General features: G+C 45.8%; 1 protein-coding gene across 1 annotated transcript; it reads right to left on the bottom strand.

Moving 5' to 3' along the window:
- Positions 1 to 307: 307 nt before the first annotated feature.
- On the bottom strand, positions 308 to 25,806 carry LOC109864323 (nicotinamide phosphoribosyltransferase). The gene is made up of 11 exons (XM_031796981.1): positions 25,590 to 25,806; positions 23,121 to 23,277; positions 16,442 to 16,545; positions 15,511 to 15,639; positions 10,554 to 10,712; positions 9,184 to 9,320; positions 8,176 to 8,401; positions 7,402 to 7,521; positions 6,131 to 6,271; positions 3,638 to 3,772; positions 308 to 3,448 (listed from the first exon to the last, which is right to left on the bottom strand). Exons 1-11 carry the CDS (start codon positions 25,641 to 25,643, stop codon positions 3,335 to 3,337), a joined length of 1,476 nt encoding a protein of 491 aa, XP_031652841.1. The 5' UTR covers positions 25,644 to 25,806; the 3' UTR covers positions 308 to 3,334.
- Positions 25,807 to 27,185: the final 1,379 nt, after the last annotated feature.

Below are 27,185 nucleotides of genomic sequence, written 5' to 3' on the forward strand. Positions count from 1 at the left end.
CGTTTTATTATAATAAAAATTATATATTTTTTATACAAATTCTTTTAAATGTACTTTCTGAAATCAGTTGCCGTGTCCCTCGTTTGTTTGTGGATGATGTGTCACCTCCTGGGCAGCTAAGAGTAAGGGTCTGGTCTGGGTGGCTCCTCGTCCTCTTTCAGTCAGACAGGAATTTCCCCTCACGCTTCATAAAATGTGCCACCGGTTTTCCTCGCAGACCCCCAACTGGAAAACTCTGCAGGCCGAATCAATCATCCTGTTTGTGACGCCAAATAGTTGTAGAAATTCTACACAGGGACACTCAAAGTCAATCTTCAATGAATCATTCTTTATTATCAGCGCGCTGGAGTGGTTCCAAACAACTCAATGCAGTCCCGTTATCCCTTATATACTGGTTACAGACATGTTAAATATGCATAGTTCATAGGGTTGGTTCCGGCATGTGTCTAGCACTGTCTCCTATCTTTAACTTAAAGAACATACTCTGGGCGTTCTGCCAGATCGTCCTAAGGAGGAGGTCGTGTCCCCCCCCCCACCCCATATCTTTACCAAACACAGGCAGGAACCAAGGATTATTTATGACACCAAGACAAGACGAACATTTTCAAGGCTGTCTTTTCACAAGATAAAAATGTCCATCACAGGAGGATGGAAGCCAGCTGTCCTCCAGCAACACAACAGTGCAACCCTACAGAGTGCTGTTGAGGCTACTGTAGACCTTCTTTGCAAAAGTGTTTTAATCAGTTATTTGGTGACATGATTATATTTAGTATAGTTTTATCTAAAAAGGATAACTTTTTAAATGTTTTACAATAAAAATGCTCTAGGTAATTCACTGAGGAGGATGGTCCTCCCCTTCTGGCCTCCACTGAATTGTACAGTACAACTCTGAGGAAAATACTGGTGCAGATGACTATCTGCCTTTACCAATGACAAACATATGAATGAATATATGACGTCTATGGAACTCAATCATGAGGGGCCCATTGGAGGGGCCCGCCAATAAACAGAATAGAACACAAATAGTTTTTTATCCAAAGATTCACACAAGTTGTAATTATTACATTTTCCAACATGTGATATCAATATTATTTAATTAAATGCATTAAGGAAACCATATTATACTGATTTGACAGCAGCTAGAGAAGAGATTCCCTTGTATAACAAAATATTAAATCAAGGGCCTCCTGAGTGGAGCTGTGGTCTAAGGCATTGCATCACAGTGCTTGAGGCGTCACTACAGACCCGGGTTCAATCCCAGGCTGTCAGAACTGGCCGTGACCGGGAGTCGCACAATTTGCCCAGGTTAGGGGAGGGTTTAGCCGGGGGCGCTTTACTTGGCTCATCGTGCTCTAGCTACTCCTTGTAGCGGGCCGGGCGCCTGTAGGCTGACTTTGGATGTCAGTTAAGCGTTGTTTACTCCGACACATTGGTGCAGCTGGCTTCCGGGGTTCAGCGGGCGGGTGTTAAGAAGCGCGGTTTGGCAGGTCATGTTTCGGAGGACGCATGAGTCGACCTTCGCCTCTCCCAAGCCCGTTGGGGAGTTGCAGTGATCAGACAAGATCGTAATTGGATATCACAAAATTGGGGAGAAAAAGGGGGTATAATACACCAAAATATATATATATTCCATCAAACATTTCAAATTGACAGGATGGTGCTTTTAATATGTAGACATTGCAACAGTAATGTTAGTTTAAAATATCAGATAATATGGGACAACCAACATAGAACAAAACAAAAATAGAATTCACAAGTATTATTTTCAATACAGCAGTCACACAAGACTACACCAGGATTGCAAAATTCCAGTAATCACAAAATCCTGTTTGGAGGATTCTGGATTCCCTGCGTATTCCTTCCTGATTCCCGGAATCTTTCAATCTGGGTTTCTGGAAAAGTTACCCGAAATGTAACACTACTCTACACACAAACAAACAAACATTTGCTAAAACCTGACATAACACGTCAAACACAACAAACAAGCAGTGTGGAAGATTCTGGTAGAAAATGGGAATTAGACAAAAATAATAATAACACTATTTCTCCCTACTCTGTCCTCTCGCAGTATTTAGACAAAAATAATAATAACACTATTTCTCCCTACTCTGTCCTCTCGCAGTATAATTCAGTCGTTATATACACGTGAGAAGACAATTTGGCCACATCCTTGTAAATATGAAGATTTACTGCAAATATTCTGGCAATATTTACCTTTGTCAAAACAAATGATGATTTCTGAGGTAAGAACCAACCAAGACGGTATCAAAATAGTCAAATCAAGCTCTACGGAAATGTTCCCCATAATTCAATATCAGAGACAAATACCTTTTTTCTTTGCTTTAAAGAACAAGAAGGCATGTGTAACAAATAGTTGTACTTTTACACAAATTAAAAAAAGGAGCCACAAAGAGAGAGATTTGACTCTGTGAGTCCAAAATGGCACCCTATTCCCTATACAGTGTACTAGTTTTTACTGGTCAAAAAAAGTGCACTATAAAGGGAATAGGGTGCCATTTCAGACATACAGACTGTGTCGTGCAGTTCTGCAGACAGTGTTTTAGCAACATGATTAGTTGGCTTCTAGATGGCGACTTGCCCACGTGTGGGCAGTGTCTTCTAAAGAACCGGGGACAAATGTGCTTAAAAAAGGCCAACAACTTAAAAAAAAGGTAGAGTATGTGTTCCCCTGATCAGCAAATTCATTTGCATAAAGGAATACAACGTTCCTTTACGAGGAAGAAACTGTCAGCACGCACACACAAACATCCACACTCAGGAACATTAAACATATACCTCTCAGTTCTAGAACCACACAAAGTTCTGGAACTTTCCTGAACACAGTAGAAACAGTATCTCCTTTCCTGTGATCAGTTTATAGCGACACTTGGTCAGATAAACACTAACGTAACCGCAGTTTAAATGATTTCTATCCCACGATATCATTCCATCCACCACTAAAAGACAATGCTAAATAGATGATTAATTACTTTAAACAGCTCTGTACACACAACACAGGGTACAGTCAGTGTGTTTGTTTACATCTCTTTCGCTCTCATTTAGCTCACTCAACTTCCTTTATCACTTACTGGTTTCACTCACTCCTCTCTCCCTTTCCTCATTCACTCACTACTTTCTCTATCCCTTGGCCTTCACTCAGGTGTGGGTTTGGATGTGTTTGTGTGTGTGTGTGTGGGGGGGGGGGGTCTACTCTCCTCTCCAGTGGAGGACAGTGCTTCTGGGAGGGTGGGTGGAGGTTGAGGGAAGGGGTCATTGGCAATATGCCGCCTCCGGTGGGGTGATGGAGGTCAGAGGTTCAGGGGTCAGCAGCCCCTCAGTGGAGGAGCTCCTTGAGGTCACTGTCCGTTATCTTGGCATTGTCTCTGACGTCATCGAATGTGTACGTCTTGACAATTTTCCCATTCTGAAACACTGTGTGTAACAGGTCCTGGAGAGGGAGGGAGGGAAAATAACAAATACATGTCAGTGAAGAGTCTCATTAACTAACCTTAATTAATTAACTAACCTCAAAGGGTCACATTTGACAAACCTCAATAACTAAAACAACATTTATTTACAAAAGGCTATTGGAATGCATTGACGTGGGAGTAAGATATGATATGTGGACTCAACTCACCACGCCGTACTCCTCCAGGTCTCCCTTGCCCTCCTCCAGAGTGACAAAGTCCCCGCTCGCTGTCCGGTGCAGAGACAGACGACCTTTCTTTGACCTTTTGTTAGGGTCCGCCACCGGGTCCTTGAACACATTCACCTGGCACCAAAATTTAAAACAGTTACACTTCTCCTTCCAGTGAAGGTAGGATGTGTGTCTGTGTTAGGAGTCCTGCATGGGACAGTTTTTTGGAGATGCTCCTGCACTCGCCAGCCACGTCAATTCCGAGCCCCACCCGGCATCAGGATAGATTTTTCTCCGCAACCACGACCCACCCGCCAAATAATAATTTATTCTATTGTTGACTCCAGAGTACTATAGGCTATTCCCCTTTCCCGTTGACTCCAGAGTACTATAGGCTATTCCCCTGTCCCGTTGACTCCAGAATACTATAGGCTATTCCCCTTTCCCGTTGACTCCAGAGTACTATAGGCTATTCCCCTTTCCCGTTGACTTCAGAATACTATAGGCTATTCCCCTTTCCCGTTGACTCCAGAGTACTATAGGCTATTCCCCTTTCCCGTTGACTCCAGAGTACTATAGGCTATTCCCCTTTCCCGTTGACTCCAGAGTACTATAGGCTATTCCCCTTTCCCGTTGACTCCAGAGTACTATAGGCTATTCCCCTTTCCCGTTGACTCCAGAGTACTATAGGCTATTCCCCTTTCCCGTTGACTCCAGAGTACTATAGGCTATTCCCCTTTCCGTTGACTCCAGAGTACTATAGGCTATTCCCCTTTCCCGTATGAATTGATTTGTCTGCATGTCTATTCAACATTTGGATAAAAGGAAAGCATGGCATGAATTAAGAACCTTATCTTCTTATCTCACACTGTGAAAATAAGAGTCTTCTAATGAAAGCCTAAAGCTGACATACATTGAATATCGCTCGATAATCAAATAGTTTAATTGAAACTTACATAAACAACTCCCAGAATTAAATAGGCTATAGGCTGCGAAATTAGCATTCATTTATTTAGTAGGGTATACTCAAACTCTTACCAGCCCGCACAGGTTTAAAATATATATGACCTGCAATATGGTCTCAATGAACAAAAGCCTGAATTAAATGTAACAATTAACTGATAATTAACCGAATTATAGGAAACAAATACCTGCTTTCACATTCTGCAGGATGTGTATTCATCGACCGGATTGTTTTCATCCAACAAATTAAACGTCTGGAGTTTGCTAAAGAGCATTGGCACTTGAATTGGAACCAGTGCTTTGGTCAGGTGACCTGAAAATAGAGCTGTTTGACCAAGCACACCAGTGGTGGGTTCGGTGGCGTAATGAGAATGCGTGAGCAGAAAATAACCCCATTGTAAAATATAGTGGTGGATCTAATGGTACAGGGCTATTTTGCCTCCACTAGTCCTGGGGCCCTTGGTTACCGGCATCATGAATTACCAGGTTATTTTAAGATTCTGTATGGAGGAATGGTCTAAGATCCCTCCCAATGTGTTCTCAGCGCCGTTATTCTGGCAAGGTGAGGTATTGAAAACAGGGTGTCAATCATTTTGACCCCTACCTTGTTGAGAAAATGAAAGCACTACTTGTTAAACAAAATCTCTTTCTTCTCTGAGCAATTACATTAGCATAAAATAATGCCCAAATGGTTTTTTAGCATACAATTTAGCTCAGTATTTGAATGATCTCAGCCTCCAGTATTTATGCTGCAGTAGTTTATGTGTCGGGGGGCTGGGGTCAGTTTGTTATATCTGGAGTACTTCACCTGTCCTATTCGGTGTCCTGTGTGAATCTAAGTGTGCGTTCTCTAATTCTCTCCTTCTCTCTTTCTTTCTCTCTCTCGGAGGACCTGAGCCCTAGGACCATGCCCCAGGACTACCTGACATGATGACTCCTTGCTGTCCCCAGTCCACCTGGCCATGCTGCTGTTCCAGTTTCAACTGACCTGAGCCCTAGGACCATGCCCCAGGACTACCTGACATGATGACTCCTTGCTGTCCCCAGTCTACCTGGCCATGCTGCTGCTCCAGTTTCAACTTCCACCTGACTGTGCTGCTGCTCTAGTTTCAACTGTTCTGCCTTATTATTATTCGACCATGCTGGTCATTTATGAACATTGAACATCTTGACCATGTTCTGTTATAATCTCCACCCGGCACAGCCAGAAGAGGACTGGCCACCCCACATAGCCTGGTTCCTCTCTAGGTTTCTTCCTAGGTATTGGCCTTTCTAGGGAGTTTTTCCTAGCCACCGTGCTTCTCCACCTGCATTGCTTGCTGTTTGGGGTTTTAGGCTGGGTTTCTGTACAGCACTTTGAGATATCAGCTGATGTACGAAGGGCTATATAAATAAATTTGATTTGATTTGAATGATTGATTTTATACTGCTCATTTTTATCCCAAAAAAAGTGTAAATCATTTAAGACCCCACTGTAATAGTATGCATGCGTATGTGATGGTGTGTGCAAGCGTGTAATGCTCTGCTCACCCCCAGGCCATTGGTGACCACGTAGCTGCATTTGAAGGAGCAGTTGAGCAGATCCCTGGTCAGTTTCTGCAGCAGAGCACCTCCAGAGCCAAAGGCAATGTTCTCAATGCTCCACCGATGCTGCTTCATCCCCTCCACGATCTACACACAGATTTATTTTATTTTTATTTCACCTTTATTTAACCAGGTAGGCAAGTTGAGAACAAGTTCTCATTTACAATTGCGACCTGGCCAAGATAAAGCAAAGCAGTTCGACAGGTACAACAACACAGAGTTACACATGGAGTAAAACAAACATACAGTCAATAATACAGTAGAAACAAGTCTATATACGATGTGAGCAAATGAGGTGAGATAAGGGAGGTAAAGGCATATAATGGCCATGGTGGCAAAGTAAATACAATATAGCAAGTAAAACATTGGAATGGTAGTTTTGCAATGGAAGAATGTGCAAAGTAGAAATAAAAATAATGGGGTGCAAGGAGCAAAATAAATAAATAAATGAATTAAATACAGTTGGGAAAGAGGTAGTTGTTTGGGCTATGTACAGGTGCAGTAATCTGTGAGCTGCTCTGACAGTTGGTGCTTAAAGCTAGTGAGGGAGATAAGTGTTTCCAGTTTGAGATTTTTGTAGTTCGTTCCAGTCATTGGCAGCAGAGAACTGGAAGGAGAGGCGGCCAAAGAAATAATTGGTCCTGGGGGTGACTAGAGAGATCTACCTGCTGGAGCGTGTGCTACAGGTGGGAGATGCTATGGTGACCAGCGAGCTGAGATAAGGGGGGCTTTACCTAGCAGGGTCTTGTAGATGACATGGAGCCAGTGGGTTTGGCGACGAGTATGAAGCGAGGGCCAGCCAACGAGAGCGTACAGGTCGCAATGGTGGGTAGTATATGGGGCTTTGGTGACAAAACAGATTGCACTGTGATAGACTGCATCCAATTGGTTGAGTAGGGTATTGGAGGCTATTTTGTAAATGACATCGCCAAAGTCGAGGATTGGTAGGATGGTCAGTTTTACAAGGGTATGTTTGGCAGCATGAGTGAAGGATGCTTTGTTGCGAAATAGGAAGCCAATTCTAGATGTAACTTTGGATTGGAGATGTTTGATGTGGGTCTGGAAGGAGAGTTTAGAGTCTAACCAGACACCTAAGTATTTGTAGTTGTCCACGTATTCTAAGTCAGAGCCGTCCAGAGTAGTGATGTTGGACAGGCGGGCAGGTGTCTGTTTAACAGATACATGTCTGTTAAAACGGACTCTGTGTGTGTGTGTACCTCTTGCAGGGTGTTGATGTCCACTCCGTCCCCCTGTATAACTCTGATATAGGGCGGCAGAACTTTGTAGCCTTTGGAGTTCTCCGTAGGGATAAACTTCTTCCCCAGGATCTCCAGCACCTGAGTGGAGGAACCACAACGTTTTAAAAAATCACAAATAAAAACAAGAATGCTAAAATCTGTATTGGAGGCACATACAGGACCGACTGAGAGGGCTTCCATAGGGCTCAATCTCAACTACAGAAGCCCGGTCATAGCTCAAAATACCACCCAAATCATGCACCCTCCGTAGCGCAGTTGGTAGCGCAAGGGACTTGCAACGCTAGGATAGTGGGTTGGATTCCTGGGACCACCTGTACATAAAATGTATGTGTGCATGACAATAAAAGCATCTGCTAAACAACATATTATTATTACTACACTTATATCAAATGGCAGATTAACATGGACGTTGAATTTGTGGGCATCTTTCTCAGAAGACCTGATTGGGACCCATCTTCAGTACGTTATCCACAGGGTTCCCTGAGTAGGGCAGACCATGTGGGGTTTTATGGGGGTAGATTTAGGGTTTAGTTAGGCCTAGTGTTACCTTCAGTACGGTATCCACAGGGTTCCCTGAGTAGGGCAGACCATGTGGGGTTTTATGGGGGTAGATTTAAGGTTTAGTTAGGCCTAGTGTTACCTTCAGTACGTTATCCACAGGGATCCCTAAGTCGGGCAGACCATGTGGGGTTTATGGGGGTAGATTTAGGGTTTAGTTAGGCCTAGTGTTACCTTCAGCACGGTATCCAGGGGGTTCCCTGAGTCGGGGCGGACCACCAGTGGGGCGTCAGCGCTGCGCGACTCAATGAGGCTCCTCAGGTCTTCTCCCCAGATCTTCTCACAGGCGTTGTAGATGTCATAGCTGTCACTGACGATCGACACGGGCACGTTGGGGAACTGCCTCACGATGTGCTCAAAGGCATCTCGCTCGTGGTCCTTCCCCCACGCTGTGATGGTGCTGGAGAGAAGGAGGGAGAATACAAAGTTATCAGATCTACTAAAGACAACAACAACAAAAAACAAATCCCTCTCCCTGTGAACTCATCCACGTAGAGCTGCACTACCACCACTAGAGGGCATCCTTATCAACGCTTTGCAGAGACTGGACTTCCAGAAGCTCATGTCCACAACAGTGCACTGTAGCTGGCTAGCGGTGTCCTTTTAGTTTCTTTCTGAATCTATCTGTGCATTTCCCTTCTCTCAATTACAATTTGAGCTTTATTTTCATGCTATCAAATCAAGCCTACCTGTATTATAGCAAAGAAGTGAGGCGGTGTATCTCGAAATGCATTGATACCACCTCGGAGAAACCAGAGAGTGGTGGTCGGAGGGGGGCAAGAGTACTGTGTGTATCATATGGAGAGGAGTGTGACTGTGTCTCTGTGGAATCTCTGGAAGATGAAACTAAAAAGGACCGTCGTGATTCCGTGAACACAGTGACCAGGCCAGGGACTCTGGAGCCGAACTCCCAGAAACCAACGGGGCAAATGAACCGTGCAGTGGTACAGGCAACTCAGCTAGAGACGTACTGTACATATCCTGTGTGTGTGTGTGTTAGTGTGTGTGTGTGTGTGTGTGTGTGTAGTGTGAATGCAATTGATATTTGGATATCAAAGCCATCCCCTCCTGCTTGCTTTCTGGGGCTAAGAAGCCCCAGAAGTGTAATTTGTGTAATTCGGGACCAAGTAAGAGATGTTAGTGTGTTAACTGTGTGGTCACTGTGTGTCTTGACTGTATTACCTGTGCTCCGCAGCGGGCACAGAGAAGCCAGGCACGGGGTCTTTGGTGCCATAGTACTTCTTAATCACGCCGATGCCAGCCACCGTGTCTGTGCCCTTAAAGTTCACCAGGTGGGCAGAGGCTCCGATACCTGCCGTCTGAAATGGGGAAGAGAGACGGTGAGTCAAATGTCACACACACAGTATTCAGACCTTGACTTTTCTCACCTTTTGTTACGTTACAGCCCTGTTCTAAAATGAATTTGGGAAAAAAATAGACGAATCTACACACAATAACAAAGCAAAACAGGTTTAGACATTTTTGTAAATGTATTTAAAAAATAAAACTGAAATATCACATTTACATAAGTATTCAGACCCTTTACTCAGTACTTTGTTGAAGCACCGTTGCCAGTGATTACAGCCTCGAGTCTTCTTGGGCATGACTCTACAAGCTTGGCACACCTGTATTTGGAGAGTTTCTCCCATTCTTCTCTGTAGATCCTCTCAATCTCTGTCAGGTTGGATGGGGGAGTGTCGCTGCACAGCTATTTTCAGGTCAGTTGTTCGATCGGGTTCAAGTCCGGGCTCTGGCTGGCCCCTCTACCATAAAGGCCTGATTGGTGGAGTGCTGCAGAGATGGTTGTCCTTCTGGAAGGTGCTCCCATCTCCACAGACGAACTCCGGAGATCTGTCAGAGTGACCATCGAGCTCTTGGTCACTTCCCTGTCCAAGGCCCTTCTCCCCTGATAACTCAGTTTGGCCGGGCAGCCAGCTCTAGGAAGAGTCTTGGTTGTTCCAAACTTCTTCCATTTAAGAATGATGGAGGACACGGTGTTCTTGGGGATCTTCAATGCTGCAGAAATATTTTGGTACCCTTCCCCAGATCTGTGCCTTGATACAATCCTGTCTCGAAGCTCTATGGACAATTCCTTCGACCTCATGGCTTGGTTTTTGCTCTTACATGCACTGTCAACATGTGACCATATATAGACAGGTGTGTACCTTTCCAAATCATGTCAAGTCAAATGAAGTTACCACAGGTGGACACCAATCAAGTTGTAGAAACATCTCAAGGATGATCAATAGAAACAGGATGCACCTGAGCTCAATTTCGAGTCTCATAGAAAAGGGTCTGAATACTTATGTAAATAAGGTATCTGTTTTTTGTACTTTTTATAATGACTTTGTCATTATGGGGTATTGTGTGTAGATTGTGTATTGTGTGTAGATTGTGTATAGATTGACGAGGGACATTTTTTATTGAATCGATTTTAGAATGAAGCTGTATGTAACGTAACAAAACGTGGGGAAAGTCAAGGGGTCTGAATACTTTACCAATGCACCATATATAACACCCCGCCCACACACACACACACCCTGTTCCTCTACCTCTTGTGAGGAGACTCCCCTGTAGCCGAAGTCGTGCAGCTTGTACTCCAGCTTGTCCAGGTTGCCAGAGGTCTCCAGCAGGTACTTGGCCAGAATCTTCTTCTGCTCCCTGGAGTTGGTCGCCACGGTGATGGGGTACCAGACCTGAACAAGGATGGTCTGGAGGGGAGGAGGAAGAGGGGACAAGACGAGAGGGTTAGTAGATGGCCATTCTAGAATGGGCCCAAGTCTGGAGCTATCGAAGCACAGCTTTCAGTGCTTTCGAGGAGTCTCCCTCATTCCTGTCTCCCTGCATCCATCTTCCCTCCCTCTCATCCATTTCTGATCCCGCTCCTTACACTCTCTCCTCCATCTTCCTTGAACCGTAGTGTGCCTGTCCATGTCCCTGCCCTGGACCCGAAATATCCCTCTGACCCCACCACAGCCCCATCCACATCCTCCAGTCACCCCCATCACAGTGTAGTGAGCTGGAACATGAACCCAAAACCACCCCTCTTGACAGACCCTTTATCCTGCTATGTAGAAGGGGAAGTGGCTGTTTGGGAGGCTCAGGGGACAGACTCATATTCCCTGGGAAAGGGACATGGAGAGGACATCCACAAGTAAACACTGGGTTCGATGGGGGGGGGGGGGGGGGGGGGGGGGGGGATTCCCCGCACAGAGTTACTTAGCCGTGGCCCGCTGGCAGCTAGAGATGCCTGGGTCTTTGTCTCAGTCCAGTCATCGTTGAACGGACGAGTCAATATTATCATGCCATGTCCGAGTGTGTGTTTTGTCATATTTCTCCCTCTAGGAGCTGTGTAGTGTGTATGTCCGTGAGAGTGTGTACGCGTGTGTGTGTGCAGGGTCATCTGTACGGTCTACAGGGTCAGAAACACCTTGTTAACCCCTAGAAGGTGATCACTACCTCTATACACGCAGGGTTACCTGACCTCTCACACGCTACCACAAGATGTTGCCAGCCACAGCTCCAAAAACTACAACACAATATGTGAAAATGATCAGAATAATCTAGAAACACAAAAATGTAAATTTAATTTTACTGGAGATACCTACATCTGAGGGAGCAACCCTCAGTCGCTAGGTATATTCATGCACAAATTCATGCTGTTCCTATGACCAGAGTAAGTGAAATATTCCTCGATATTAAAATTAAGAGGTCGACCGATTAATTAGGACTGATTTCACGTTTTCATAACAATCGGAAATCTGTATTTTTGGACACCGATTTCTTTTACACCTTTATTTAATCTTTATTTAACGAGGCAAGTCAGTTAAGAACACATTCTTATTTTCAATGATGGCCAAGGACCGGTGGGTTAACTGCCTTGTTCAGGGGCAGAACGACAGACTTTTACCTTGTTAGCTCTGGGATTCAATCTTGCAACCTTACAGTTAACTAGTCCAACACTCTAACCACCTGCCTCTCATTGCACTCCACGAGGAGCCTGCCTGTTATGGCGAATGCAGTAAGCCAAGGTAAGTTGCTAGCTAGCATTAAACTTATCTTATAAAAAACAATCATAATCACTAGTTATAACTACACATGGTTGATGATATTACTAGCGTGTCTGGCGTTGCATATAATCGATGGGGTGCGTATTCGTGAAAAAGGACTGTCGTTGCTCCAATGTGTACCTAACCATAAACATCAATGCCTTTCTTAAAATCAATACACAGAAGTATATATTTTTAAACCGGCATATTTAGCTAAAAAAATCCAGGTTAGCAGGCAACATTAACCACGTGAAACTTCTCTTGCATTCATCGCACGCAGAGTCAGGGTATATGCAACAGTTTGGGCCATCTAATTTGACAGAATTTTGCGTTATTATGACATAACATTGAAGGCTGTGCAATGTAACATGAATATTTAGACTGATGGATGCCACCCGTTAGATAAAATATGGAATGGTTCCGTATTTCACTGAAAGAATAAACGTCTTGTTTTCGAGATGATAGTTTCCGAATTCGACCATATTAATGACCTAAGGCTCGTATTTCTGTGTGTTATTATGTTATAATTAAGTCTATGATTTGATAGAGCCGTCTGACTGAGCGATGGTAGGCAGCAGCAGGCTCGTATGCATTCATTCAAACAGCACTTTCATGCGTTTTGCCAGCAGCTTCTAGCATTGAGCTGTTTATGACAAGTCTATCAACTCCCGAGATGAGGCTGGTGTAACCGATGTGAAATGGCTAGCTAGTTAACGGCGAGCTAATCGCGTTTCAAACGTCACTCGCTCGGAGACTTGGAGTGGTTGTTCCCCTTGCTCTGCATGGGTAACGCTGCTTCGAGGGTGGCTGTTGTCGATGTGTTCCTAGTTCGAGCCCAGGTAGGGGCGAGGAGAGGGACGGAAGCTATACTGTTACACTATAACGGAGATGGCCAACGAGTGGTGGATAACAACTTCTACAACATGTAGGCTCTGTTCATTGCCGATAGGAAACATGTTTAAAGTGGTCGAGCCGCGCTTCACTATTCCTTCCCGTACACATTTTGCCCAGACATTAATACCTGCCTTATACAAAATAACAACTTGAGAGTGAGTTGTCAGAAACGCTGTGTGTTGCTCTAACTACAGACAGTTAGACGTCTAGAGCTGTAACGGCTCATTTCATTACCGCAGAGTGGGAGGTAAAAAGCCATGTCCTTAAAACACGTCCCCTTGAGAGGAGTCACACCAGTGTAAACTTGGGGGAAATCGCTAAGGGAAGTTGTTGCAGTGTGGAAGTTGGAGGGATAATGTAACAATTCCTGAGACAACGCTAGACATATTGTAAATGCAGTTGCACTAGCTGGACTGGGGCCACAGATAGGATGCTTTGCTCACGTTATTCATCTGCATCTCAAAAAGCAATGTCAGTGAATCCAATCTCTCGCCTCCCAGCAAAGATGAGGAAGGTGGTATTCTTCTGTCATAAAACCACAACTGCTGCACATGTTTTCAAGACAAAACAGGAGATGCTGGAGCTGCCAAACCACAAACTAATTCAAGGTGTCCCGACTAGATGGAATTCAAGCCATGACATGGTTGAGAGACACCTGGAGCAGAACGTTGCGGTGTATTCTACACTGACTGATCAAGCTGTGAGGAAGAATGTCAAAAGATATTGTGACTTTGTTTGAAGATGACAACGTCCTCTGCTAGTCTGATCAAAGTGTGCAAACCTCTCAAAACAGTCACACCACTGAAATGCACCGAGAGCATCCCATCAGCTTCCATGGTCCTGCCTATAAAAACAATGAACCTGAAATCAATGGTGGCATCTGATGAAGATGAACACCGCAGTAAGGGGTGTGAAGACGGCTATCAGAGTTAACCCGGAGCCTAGATATGCTGACCCTGGTGTCCAAGACTTCTTATACAAGAGCACCTCTTCGGACCCCCGGTTCACGTCCCTGCTGCACCTGGATGCTGCTGCTCGTCTGAGAGTCTAAAATGAACTCACAGCAGAGATTGTGACCAGTATACAACAGGTATTGTATTTATTTTGTTCATGTGACATTTATTATTTTATTAGTTTGTGATTTAACAATTAATTGCAAAGTAATAATTGTCATAATAGTGTCCGATATATATTTAACAACAAAATATTTTTAAAGCCACTTCAGAGATAGTCATTTTCATCTAATTTAATTCCGCAGGGTCAAGCCACAGGAGCCAACCCCTCTCCAGAGACGGTAGACGACAGGGGTTGTCCTCCACAAAAGAAGTCTGCAACGGCTGAGCTTTTTTGGGGAGTTGTTCACGACCCAGGAGCAGGGAACCAAGTCAAAGGTCAAGGTCATAGAGGAGCTGGTGACCTCATACAGGGAAGTGGACTGTATTCCCCGGGATGCTGATCCACTTACACACCAAAGATTTAATATACCCTCATGTTGCCATGTTAGCAAGGCGCTACCTGGCTGTGCTTGGGACCTCTGTCCCTGGCGAGAGGCTATACTCCACAGCGGCTGGCTGTGCTTGGGACCTCTGTCCCTGGCGAGAGGCTATTCTCCACAGCGGCTGGCTGTGCTTGGGACCTCTGTCCCTGGCGAGAGGCTATTCTCCACAGCGGCTGGCTGTGCTTGGGACCTCTGTCCCTAGCGAGAGGGTATTCTCCACAGCGGCTGAAATTGTCACAGTAAGCCGATCTGTGCTCACTGCAGATAATGTGGATAGACTAATCTTCTTAAAGAAAAACTAACCAGTCTCAAGTGGTCCTATTTTTTTTAAGACACTGCTATGTGACTTAATGTTGATATATGCTGCTGGACTATGCACTGTTGTTGAAGTTCTGTTTTAAATGACTCAGGCAGGCACTGCGGTTATTTTGATGTCCCTTTGTTTCCATATCCTCATGGGAACTCAAGCTACCCATGTTTACTATTATAATAAAGGGAAAATCTAAATGCAAAATGACATATTTCTCTGGCATTTATTTTGTCGATGTATCGAAACCGTACCAAACCGCGACGCCACTGTAACGTATCGTACCGAACCGTGAGTTTTGTGAACCAGTTTCACCCAGAGGGAATAGGGTGCCATTTGTGATGCAACACCCATAGAAACTATCCTAGTCAGAGAAGCTAGCTAGTAACACTCCAGGCTAGACAGACAAGAGGCAGGATACGTGAGGAGGTTGTTTACAGATAGAGACTGATGGCTCTCATCATAAGTGAATTAAAAAGCGTAGAGTCACCGTGGCCGTGTTGTGTGGTGTGCTTTACGGGCAGGGCCTTGGTCAGCGAGGAGCGAAGTTAAATACATATTCTAATTTATTTTAGATCAGGCAGTCTCCGAAAGCCCCACTGACTCGAAGGAGTCATTTGGAACAGACCGGAAGGACCCGATCCAGTCACATTGATGGAGAGACCTAACCTACCTCTAACCTGACTGATTCTGCATTCAATAATGCCATGTAAATCAACTCCATTTCAAAATGGCTGCCGCTCCCATCCACTGACACTCACCTCCACCCAGTTGGTGAGCCAGTAGCATTCTGGGTCGGTGCTCTCCACGGTGAAGAGGACGTTACCCCGTGGGATCACACTTCCCTCCGGCACCGCCTTGATCTCTATGGGTAGGTGGCCGTCATACTTCTGCAATACACACACACACACACACACACACACACACACACACACACACAACCGTTACAGCAGCCATTGCAGTTAACACACAACATTTACCCTAAAGCCCACGGTCTGATCCATTTTCTTTATCAGATTAGTAAAAAAAAAGTATGGAGAAAAAAATACAATAGGACACTAATCAAATTAAAGTGACCCTGATCAGCACGAGTAACCCAGTGAGTGTATTTTCAACATCTAGTACTCATAGGGAAGCATGATGTAGGCCTAATTGGGTAATAGGTCTACCACTAGGTAGTGATGTCAGAGTTCAGGGAAACATCTAATGTGATCTCTATGGCCTCTCCCTCAGTCCTCTCGCTCAGTCCTTTACTATTCTCGTGGGGACGGGTAAATAATGGATTGTGTCATTTTGGAGCCATTTTTATTGTAAATAAGAATAGAATATGTTTCTAAACACTTCTACATTAATGTGGATGCTACCATGATTACAATACATTATTTACCATTCATTTCTATTGGGCACAAAATCATCTGAAACACAACCAAAACAAACAGCAAATGCATCCAACAAGGTTGTAGAATTGCAAGCTTGATGTAATCATTGTGTGTTAGGTACATGGGACCAAATACTCAACTTTTGACTACTTTAATACACATAAGTTAATTTGTCCCAATACTTTTGGTCCCCTAAAATGGGGGGACTATGAACAAAAAGTGCTGAAATGTACTCCAAAGTGATGGAGTACAGAGGCAAAACTGTCCCAATACTTTTGGAGCTCACTGTAGTAAAACAAACTTGTATGTGTACCTCCAGTATGTAGTTCCAGCCCTTCTCGTTGAAGACATCATCCTGGAAGTGTTCCCTGTACACCTCCTTCGCTTCCTGGATCTTCTCTGGAGTCACCACCTTCCCTGGAGGGGGAGGGAGAGGAAGGAATGAGAGAGAGAGAGAAGAGCGAGCGAGAGAGAGAGAAGAGCGAGCGAGAGAGAGAAGAGCGAGCGAGAGAGAGAGAAGAGCGAGCGAGCGAGAGAGAGAAGAGCGAGCGAGAGAGAGAAGAGCGAGCGAGAGAAGAGCGAGCGAGAGAGAGAGAAGAGCGAGAGAAGAGCGAGAGAAGAGCGAGCGAGAGAAAAGAGAGCGAGAGAAAGGAGAGCGAGCGAAAGAGAAAAAGGAGAGCGAGAGAAAAAGGAGAGCGAGCGAGAGAAAGGAGAGCGAGCGAGAGAGAGAAAGAAAGGAGAGCGAGCGAGAGAGAGAAAGAAAGGAGAGCGAGCGAGCGAGAGAGAAAGGAGAGCGAGCGAGAAAGGAGAGCGATAGAGAGAGCGAGAAAGGAGAGCGAGAGCGAGAAAGGAGAGCGAGAGAGAGAAAGGAGAACGAGCGAGCGAGAGAAAGGAGAACGAGCGAGCGAGAGAAAGGAGAGCGAGCGAGAGAAAGGAGAGCGAGCGAGCGAGAGAAAGGAGAGCCGAGCGAGAGAAGGCGAGCGAGAGAAAGGAGAGCGAGCGAGCGAGAGAAAGGAGAGCGAGCGAGCGAGAGAAAGGAGAGCGAGCGAGCGAGAGAAAGGAGAGCGAGCGAGCGAGAGAAAGGAGAAAGGAGAGCGAGCGAGAGAAAGGAGAAAGGAGAGCGAGCGAGAGAAAGGAGAAAGGAGAGCGAGCGAGAGAAAGGAGAGCGAGCGAGAGAAAGGAGAAAGGAGAGCGAGCGAGCGAAAGGAGAGCGAGCGAGAGAAAGGAGAGCGAGCGAGCGAGAGAGAGAAAGGAGAGCGAGCGAGCGAGAGAGAGAAAGGAGAGCGAGCGAGAGAGAGAAAGGAGAGCGAGCGAGAGAGAGAAAGGAGAGCGAGCGAGAGAGAGAAAGGAGAGCGAGAGAGAGAGAAAGGAGAGCGAGAGAGAGAGAAAGGAGAGCGAGCGAGAGAGAAAGGAGAGCGAGCGAGAGAGAAAGAAAGGATAGAGAGAAAGGAGAGCGAGAGAGAGAGAAAGGAGAGCGAGAGAGAAGAGCGAGAGAAAGGAGAAAGGAGAGCGAGCGAGAGAAAGGAGAGCGAGCGAGAGAGAAAGAAAGGAGAGAGAGAAAGGAGATAGAGAGAAAGGAGAGCGAGAGAAAGGAGAGCGAGAGAAAGGAGAGCGAGAGAAAGGAGAGCGAGAGAAAGGAGAAAGGAGAGCGAGCGAGAGAAAGGAGAAAGGAGAGCGAGCGAGAGAGAGGAGAAAGGAGAGCGAGCGAGAGAGAGGAGAAAGGAGAGCGAGCGAGAGAGAGTAGAAAGGAGAGCGAGAGAGAGAGATAAAGGAGAGCGAGAGAGAGAGAGAAAGGAGAGCGAGAGAGAGAGAGAAAGGAGAGCGAGAGAGAAAGGAGAGCGAGAGAGAAAGGAGAGCGAGCGAGAGAGAAAGAAAGGAGAGAGAGAAAGGAGATGGAGAGAAAGGAGAGCGAGAGAGAGAGAAAGGAGAGCGAGAGAGAAGAGCGAGAGAAAGGAGAAAGGAGAGCGAGCGAGAGAAAGGAGAGCGAGCGAGAGAGAGAAAGGAGAGCGAGCGAGCGAGAGAAAGGAGAGCGAGCGAGAGAAAGGAGAGCGAGCGAGAGAGAGAAAGGAGAGCGAGCGAGAGAGAGAAAGGAGAGCGAGCGAGAGAGAGAAAGGAGAGCGAGCGAGAGAGAGAAAGGAGAGCGAGCGAGAGAGAGAAAGGAGAGCGAGCGAGAGAGAGAAAGGAGAGCGAGCGAGAGAGAGAAAGGAGAGCGAGAGCGAGAGAGAAAGGAGAGCGAGAGAGAAAGGAGAGCGAGCGAGAGAGAAAGGAGAGCGAGCGAGAAAGGAGAGCGAGCGAGAGAGAGGAGAAAGGAGAGCGAGCGAGAGAGAGAAAGGAGAGCGAGCGAGAGAGAGAAAGGAGAGCGAGCGAGAGAGAGAAAGGAGAGCGAGCGAGAGAGAGAAAGGAGAGCGACGAGAGAGAGAAAGGAGAGCGAACGAGAGAGAGAAAGGAGAGCGAACGAGAGAGAGAAAGGAGAGCGAACGAGAGAGAGAAAGGAGAGCGAACGAGAGAGAGAAAGGAGAGCGAACGAGAGAGAAAGGAGAGCGAACGAGAGAGAAAGGAGAGCGAACGAGAGAGAAAGGAGAGCGAGCGAGAGAGAAAGGAGAGCGAGCGAGAGAGAAAGAAAGGAGAGAGAGAGAGAGAAAGGAGATAGAGAAAGGAGAGCGAGAGAGAAGAGCGAGAGAAAGGAGAAAGGAGAGCGAGCGAGAGAAAGGAGAGCGAGCGAGAGAGAAAGGAGAGCGAGCGAGAGAGAGAAAGGAGAGCGAGAGAGAGAGAGAAAGGAGAGCGAGAGAGAGAGAGAAAGGAGAGCGAGAGAGAGAGAAAGGAGAGCGAACGAGAGAGAAAGGAGAGCGAACGAGAGAGAAAGGAGAGCGAGCGAGAGAGAAAGGAGAGCGAGCGAGAGAGAAAGGAGAGCGAGCGAGAGAGAAAGAAAGGAGAGAGAGAAAGGAGAGCGAGAGAGAAGAGCGAGAGAAAGGAGAGAGAGAGAGAGCGAGAGAAAGGAGAGAGAGAGAGAAATGAGAGAAAGGAGAGAGAGAGAGAAATGAGAGAAAGGAGAGAGAGAGAGAAATGAGAGAGAGAGAAGCATAGAAAGGAGAGGGATAGAGAGAAAGGAGAGAGAGAGAGAAAGTAGAACGAGCAAGATAGAAAAAGGAGAGCGAGAGAGGAGAGCGAGATATAGAGAAAGGAGAGAGAGAGAGAGAGAAAGGAGAGCGAGAGAGAAGAGCGAGAGAAAGGAGAAAGGAGAGCGAGCGAGAGAAAGGAGAGCGAGCGAGAGAGAGAAAGGAGAGCGAGCGAGAGAGAGAAAGGAGAGCGAGAGAGAGAGAGAAAGGAGAGCGAACGAGAGAGAAAGGAGAGCGAACGAGAGAGAAAGGAGAGCGAACGAGAGAAAGGAGAGCGAACGAGAGAAAGGAGAGCGAACGAGAGAGAAAGGAGAGCGAGCGAGAGAAAGGAGAGCGAGCGAGAGAGAAAGGAGAGCGAGCGAGAGAGAAAGGAGAGCGAGCGAGAGAGAAAGAAAGGAGAGAGAGCGAGAGAGAAAGGAGAGCGAGCGAGAGAGAAAGAAAGGAGAGAGAGAAAGGAGAGCGAGAGAAGAGCGAGAGAAAGGAGAGAGAGAGAGAAGAGCGAGAGAAAGGAGAGAGAGAGAGAAATGAGAGAGAGAGAAGCATAGAAAGGAGAGGGATAGAGAGAAAGGAGAGAGAGAGAGAAAGTAGAACGAGCAAGATAGAAAAAGGAGAGCGAGAGAGGAGAGCGAGATATAGAGAAAGGAGAGAGAGAGAGAGAGAAAGGAGAGCGAGAGAGAAAGGAGAGCGAGAGGAGCGAGCGAGCGAGCGAGCAAGGAGAGCGAGCGAGAGAGAGAAAGAAAGGAGATAGAGAGAAAGGAGAGCGAGCGAGAAAGGAGAGCGAGCGAGAAAGGAGAGCGATAGAGAGAGCGAGAAAGGAGAGCGAGCGAGAAAGGAGAGCGATAGAGAGAGCGAGAAAGGAGAGCGAGCGAGAGAAAGGAGAGCGAGCGAGAGAGAGAGAGAAAGGAGAGCGAGAGCGAGAGAGAAAGGAGAGCGAGAGCGAGAGAGAAAGGAGAGCGAGAGCGAGAGAGAAAGGAGAGCGAGAGAGAAAGGAGAGCGAGAGCGAGAGCGAGAGAGAAAGGAGAGCGAGAGGAGAGCGAACGAGAGAGAAAGGAGAGCGAGAGGAGAGCGAACGAGAGAGAAAGGAGAGAGAGCGAGAGAAAGGAGAGAAAGGAGAGAGAGAGAGAAGAGCGAGAGAAAGGAGAGAGAGAGAAGCATAGAAAGGAGAGGGATAGAGAGAAAGGAGAGAGAGAGAAAGGAGAACGAGCAAGATAGAAAAAGGAGAGCGAGAGAGGAGAGCGAGATATAGAGAAAGGAGATATAGAGAAAGGAGAGCGAGAGAGAGCGAGAGAGAAAGGAGAGCGAGAGAGAAAGGAGAGCGAGAGAGAAAGGAGAGCGAGAGAGAAAGGAGAGCGAGAGAGAAAGGAGAGCGAGAGAGAAAGGAGAGCGAGAGAGAGAGAAAGGAGAGCGAGCGAGCGAGAGAGAAAGGAGAGCGAGCGAGCGAGCGAGAAAGGAGAGCGAGCGAGAGAGAAAGGAGAGCGAGCGAGCGAGAAAGGAGAGCGAGCGAGCGAGAAAGGAGAGCGAGCGAGCGAGAAAGGAGAGCGAGCGAGCGAGAAAGGAGAGCGAGCGAGAGAGAAAGGAGAGCGAGCGAGAGAGAAAGGAGAGCGAGCGAGAGAGAAAGGAGAGCGAGCGAGAGAGAAAGGAGAGCGAGCGAGAGAGAAAGGAGAGCGAGCGAGAGAGAAAGGAGAGCGAGCGAGAGAGAAAGGAGAGCGAGCGAGAGAGAGAGAAAGAAAGGAGAGAGAGAGAAAGGAGAGCGAGAGGAGAGCGAGAGGAGAGCGAGAGAGGAGAGCGAGATATAGAGAAAGGAGAGAGAGTGAGAGAAAGGAGAGAGAGAGAGAGAGAGAAAGGAGAGAGAGCGGTTAAATCATTGAAGCATCAGTGAACAAGTGGAGTGTATAGGATAGAGAGATGTGATAGTTTGTGAGAGCAAAAGAGTGAGAGAAGGGGGAGTAGAGAGAGAAGCGGGAGGAGAGAGAGAAGCATGGAATTCCAACAAACTCTAGTCCCTCCGTGTGCTATTAAATTAGTAGCGTCTCTCTCCCTCTTACAGAGCGGCTTTGTCCTGCTGCAGAACATGCTACAGGCTAGGGACACACACAATGTATACAGCTACACCTACACACAACCACAACTTAACAGTTACACACACCAAAGTGTGCTTGATACGACCCCGTTGCAATAAAGTAACAAGTCTGGTATTTTTAAAAAGGTTATTTGAAGACAAAATAAAAACAAAAGTTAAGAAAATGTTATTCTAAGACTACTTATTGCGGGTCGAACTCTGTGTCATTGTAGTGAATATATGCTAGTAGCCCCTAGCACAGCTGCCCTTTGTGTTGCTGGGGCTCAAAGAGAAGATGCTCCTTTGTCTCCAGTCCACGCTAGTCCTGAAGCTCTCTACAGCACCTCTCTCTGCCTCGCCCGTGAAATCACGTTTGAGTTCCATTCTCTGATGCTGTGCGGAAGAATAAACACAGATCTAGGATCAGCTTAACCTTCTACAAATCCTAATGCACCATTAGGGTACGGAGTGAGAAACTGAGCTTAGATCAGTGTCTAGGCTGAGGCCGCCCAAGGTGGGACATCCGGCGAAGCCTCAACAGGAGGCCCTACGCGCCCTTTACAATAACTGATGGCCAGAGGAGGAGCTATAGTCTAGGCCCTGTTCAAATACACTGAAAATTTAAAAAAAAAAGGTGTCCTCTTTCCTTACTTCCTACCGTGGAGTAATCCCTGACCGGACATTACTGGGTAGTGAAATCCTAACCACTGACGGTAGGTCAATCACAAGGAAGGATTCCTTTTCTAAGTATTGGAACGTGATCCCGGGGAGAATCTCAATTGCATTTCCTTGATTCCTCTCCACACGCCTCCTTCTCAAAACCCATCGTATAAAAGTCCTCAGAAGTTGAGTGTTTGGTCCCATATTCCTAACACACAATGTGTACGTCAAGCTTGTCACTCTACAACCTTCTTGGATTCATTTGCTGTTTGTTTTGGTTGTGTTTCAGATTATTTTGTGCCCAATAGAAATGTATGGTAAATAATGTATTGTGTCATTTTGATTGCAAATGACACAATACAGTATTTGCCAATAACTTCTATTGGGCACAAAATTACTTGAAACAGAACCAAAACAAACAGCAAACGCATCCAAGAAGTCTGTAGGAGTCACACGGTTGAAATAATCACTGCGTGCTATGAATACGGGATCAAATAATAAAACTGTTAACTACTTTAATACACATGAGTGAATTTGTCCCAATTCTTTTGGTCCCCAAAATGGGGGACTATGTACAAAAAAGTGCTGTAATTTCATTGTATCATTTCAAATCCAAAGAGTCAAAACAACAACAGTGTCACTATCCCAATACTTTTAGAACTCATTGTATCCTTATGGGGACCAAACAATTGGTTCTCATTTAAAATCCTTCAGGTAAGATCTTCACAGCAAGAGAACTGATCAATCCCAACTTCCAAGTGAGGCAGAAAGAAAGGATTGCTTTCACTGAGACGTGACCCTGGGGAGGGACCTCTGAACTTCTCATTCAATAGGTTTTGCGAAGGAGGCGTGGAGAGTGGACTGCGAGGAATCAAGGAAATGCAACTGAGATTCTCCCCTGCTCAGTCAAGATGCTACAGAGCCTCAGATGCCGCCAGTCCATGGTGTAGAATTAATCTAAGCACCTATTAAATGATATGCTAGCCTTGATCACATGACAGTGATTCTCCTGCTGGCAGAGACAGGAAGGATCACTCTCTTCACTTCAACTCTGCAGACTAGTAGCAAGGCCGAGTGGTAAAGAATGTTAACTCATAGAGGAGCTATGTATATAGGCTTTGGTGTCTTATTTTGCATTACATCAATACAATCCTTACCTTTTAAGTATTTGTTGGTGATGTACTGCAGGCCATAGAAGACCGTTGTCTCATACTTGACTTTTCTGTTCTTGGTCGGGTCAGGCCTCTTCTCGCGGCACTCGAAGTAGGAGTACACTTTACTGGTGTTTGGAGGGTACTGCTTGTAGTGTGTCACCTAGAGCAAAGATGGAGGAGACAACATGGATAAAACACATCATAACTTCAGGCTATAAAATGACAGTTAAAGAGATTGAATGGTACTTTGGTGACATCTCACTCGCTCTAGTTGCACCTGGGACACCCAGGTATGTGTAGAGAAGTGGAACAGAAGGGAGAGAATGGGCACATTGGGGACAGTTATAAAAAAAGAGAGAGGGACAGAGAGACGGGCTGCGGAGCAGATGGAACAGTAAATAACGCAAACACAGGGGAATGAGCAAATCTGCTGACGATGCTTTTATTGATTAGCCACGACCACTATGCACATATAATTACACTGGCCTCTCTACAGCGGCATATCTGGCTGGCACAGTCCTGTGTCCTCGTCTCTGGGCACGCCCACATCAATCTCTCTCTCGTTTTCCGGGTATTCAGTCAGCTGTAAAACGGACTTCTGAACCTCTCCCCATCCTACCTCTGGGTTGCACTGGCCTTGCACATACAATGACATAGCCTACACAACAGGTCACTCGGCCTAGGTTATTAACCAATGTTGTCCCATCCATCACTAGCCCCCCACAAGACCTCATGAACTAACCAGTAACCTAACCATTGAACCAAAGGTCAGTTTTGCATCTCCCCTGATGGGTTGGCTGAGTCTAGAACTGTGCCTACATCAATCAGTGCTGGCCTGGGAATCAGTCCACTAGGACCTCTGCTCTGACAGAGACGAGCCCCCTGCGTGTGATGAGCCCCGAGTGTCACTGGCTGCTGGATGGATGGAGCCAACCAGCTCAGTCTGAATGCACACATTCGGAATTTAGGGACACAACAGGAGAGAGAAAGACTAAATCAAATATGTTCATGAAGCACGACCAAGCATGACCAAGATTAAAGCGAATGTTTGGAGCCGTTTGACTCCATTCTGTTCTGTTCACAAACCTCTCTTTTTGGTGTTGTTGTATTTTACCAGACCAGGGGTTGTGAAACAAAAAAACATAAGCTTTGCATGGCAAAGACGGAACACTGAGAATCCAATATTTCTCCATGGTTTTAAGACAGTGGTTAGGGACTTTAGGGCCTATTTTATGACCCTTTATTACCCTCTATCATGTTATGGTGTATCAGTCACAGTAGCGTGTGCCCTGCCTTTAGTTTCCCACCCTCACTCTCTCTATCCTCACAGGCCCTCTAGTTCCAGATGCTGACAAGTCACTGTATGGCATTGAGCCCAACGGACAGATGTTTTTGTGCTATTCTACACACACACACACAAGTCCAGTGAACAGCATCATCACAGCACAGACAGTTGATGCTGGCTCGTCAAATATAATAGGATTAATGTGCTTTGTGCAGCCTTTATTATTGTCCATCTGGTAAAGAGGAAACAACATATCAGTTCCACTGTGTTTATATAATGGTCTTGTGCCACAATGGTATAAAAATAAGACTATGCGGTATTGTGACTTGTGAGTGAGAGATTCAGTTGGTATGACAGCTTGGATGACAGGACATGGACAAGGGGCCACAAGGAAATAAATACATTTCTCGTAGTATTGTAATCGACAAAAGCAGTCAGTCATAACTATAACATTTCTGCCTGCAAGGTCTATAAATTGTACCCATCAGCAGACTTTTCTTCAAATAAATTAACATGTAAAACCCAGTCAAAAACAGACCGAATCATACAGCTCTCGTTTGATGTGCGCTGAATGCACTCATTCCAGCTCCGTCTTCAACAATATCGACGGTCAAAAAAGGTTTGCAAAAAAGGCTTACCAAAGTTTCGCTTTTGTTTCAGGATCTACCATGTTTTTTTTCTCCCAAAGTAAGAAAATGGATAGTAACACCAGTAGACGCTGGTCTGTTAGCTACGTCTCTTACAGAAGCTAGCCTTCCCTCGGTTTGGTAGCTAAATCACCCGCTCAATTCATTGCTTTCTTGCGCTTTCTACCGCCTTTCAAATGAGCTGCTATAGCGTTCCCATTCACAACACATAGTTAAGACTATATATATCCACTGCTCATTCGTTAGCTGCCTGCCTAGCAAGCGTAGCTAGCTGCGCAAAAAAAGGTGAGCTCTGCGTAGATTCGCCAGTGGCCACTCCGTCAGTCATCCGAGATGAAAATAGGCAAGAGGATCCTTTCAGACTGCGGTAACTTACGACCTTTTCTACCTGCCCCTCTCTCCTCCCCATTTGGCCTAGCGATCTGACACAGAAAGCGACCAAGGCAAGCGTGATGGCCTTGGAGGATGCAACCACCTTGGCTGATAGAATTCAATTCACACTGAACCTACTACTATAACATACCGGCGTCGCCCACTCACCTTATAAGAATCAGTAGCTAACAATATGTTGAAATGAGGGTCTCTGTGCTCCATCTTCCCCTTGGTTTCAGTCAGTCGCTGGTGTCAGTATTCTTGCTCCGTGTTGGGGACTCACAACCTAGCTCTGTCGCTGGGGAAGGGACGCTGAAGAGACCGGGGGAGGCGGGACTCGCGTCACACAAGCGGAGGAGTAGACGATAACGTAGTGCAAGAACACAAAGCAGGCTTATCATTTGCCCAAGTTTTGAATCGTAAGGACTGTTCTAGGATCAGCGGCCCAAACCAATACTTTAACCGCAATACATTGAGTGAAAATGATTGGAATTGGCAAATACTGTAACTAAAAATAAAAGGTTACCATGATAATACCATCATAATGAAGATGTAAATTATTGTATATAAAAATGTATAGATAAAAATATGAGACGGCGGTCAAATTAATTATTTGTGAAATTATTTTTTTCCCCAGGAGCCACCATTATTATTGTAACATCTCTGAAATCAGAGACGGAAGAGGAAGCGAGACATCTCACTATTTGTTACAGTCTATGCATCCCACTCTCTCGTTTTTTCTGTTTCAATGGAAGTCTATGGGCTTGTTCGACATTGCAGCCGCATTTGCTGGATTCATTGAAACATAGGTGAAATGAAAACCACCATAACCAGAAGAGAGCGCTATTGTTCAACAAACCCAAATCTCACTGACAGCGGTTGTAACCAGTGATGGAAATAAAGTTTACATACTTAGGTTGGAGTCATTAAAACGCGTTTTTTAACCACTCCACACATTTCTTGTTAATAAACTATAGTTTTGGCAAGTCGGTTAGGACATCTACTTGGTGCATGACACAAACCATTTTTCCAACAATTGTTTACAGACAGATTATTTCACTTATAATTCACAATATCACAATTCCAGTGGGTCAGAAATGTACATACACTAAGTTGACTGTGCCTTTAAACAGCTTGGAAAATTCCAGAAAATTATGTCATGGCTTTAGAAGCTTCTGATAGGGTAATTGACATCATTTGAGTCAATTGGAGGTGTACCTGTGGATTTATTTCAAGGCTTACCTTCAAACTCAGTGCCTCTTTGCTTGACATCATGGTAAAATCAAAAGAAATCAGCCAAAAATGGTTGACCTCCACAAGTCTGGTTCATCCTTGGGAGCAATTTCCAAACGCCTGAAGGTACCACGTTCACCTGTACAAACAATTATACGCACGTATAAACACCATGGGACCATGCAGCCGTCATACCGCCCAGGAAGGAGATGCGGTCTGTCTCCTAGAGATGAATGTACTTTGGTGCGAAAAGTACAAATCAATTCCAGAACAACAGCAAAGGACCTTGTGAAGATTCTGGAGGAAACTGGTACAAAAGTGTCTATATCCACAGTAAAACGAGTCCTATATCGACATAAGCTGAAAGGCCACACAGCAAGGAAGAAGCCACTGCTCCAAAACCGCCGGTTTGCAACTGCACATGGGGACAAAGATCGTACTTTTTGGAGAAATCTCCTCTGGTCTGATGAAACAAAAATAGAACTGTTTGGCCATAATGACCATCGTTATGTTTGGAGAAAAAAGGGGGAG

Source organism: Oncorhynchus kisutch, linkage group LG19 (assembly GCF_002021735.2).
Source record: "Oncorhynchus kisutch isolate 150728-3 linkage group LG19, Okis_V2, whole genome shotgun sequence".
NCBI classification, from domain to species: domain Eukaryota; kingdom Metazoa; phylum Chordata; class Actinopteri; order Salmoniformes; family Salmonidae; genus Oncorhynchus; species Oncorhynchus kisutch.

Coding starts and splice junctions, on each gene's coding strand:
- LOC109864323 (XM_031796981.1), bottom strand. CDS start 25,643: ATGGAGCACAGAGACCCTCATTTCAACATATTGTTAGCTACTGATTCT. Junction 3,773..6,130: donor TGGTCACCAATGGCCTGGGG/GTGAGCAGAGCA, acceptor TTTTGGTGCCAG/GTGAATGTGTTCAAGGACCC. Junction 3,449..3,637: donor ACCTGGAGGAGTACGGCGTG/GTGAGTTGAGTC, acceptor CTCCCTCTCCAG/GACCTGTTACACACAGTGTT.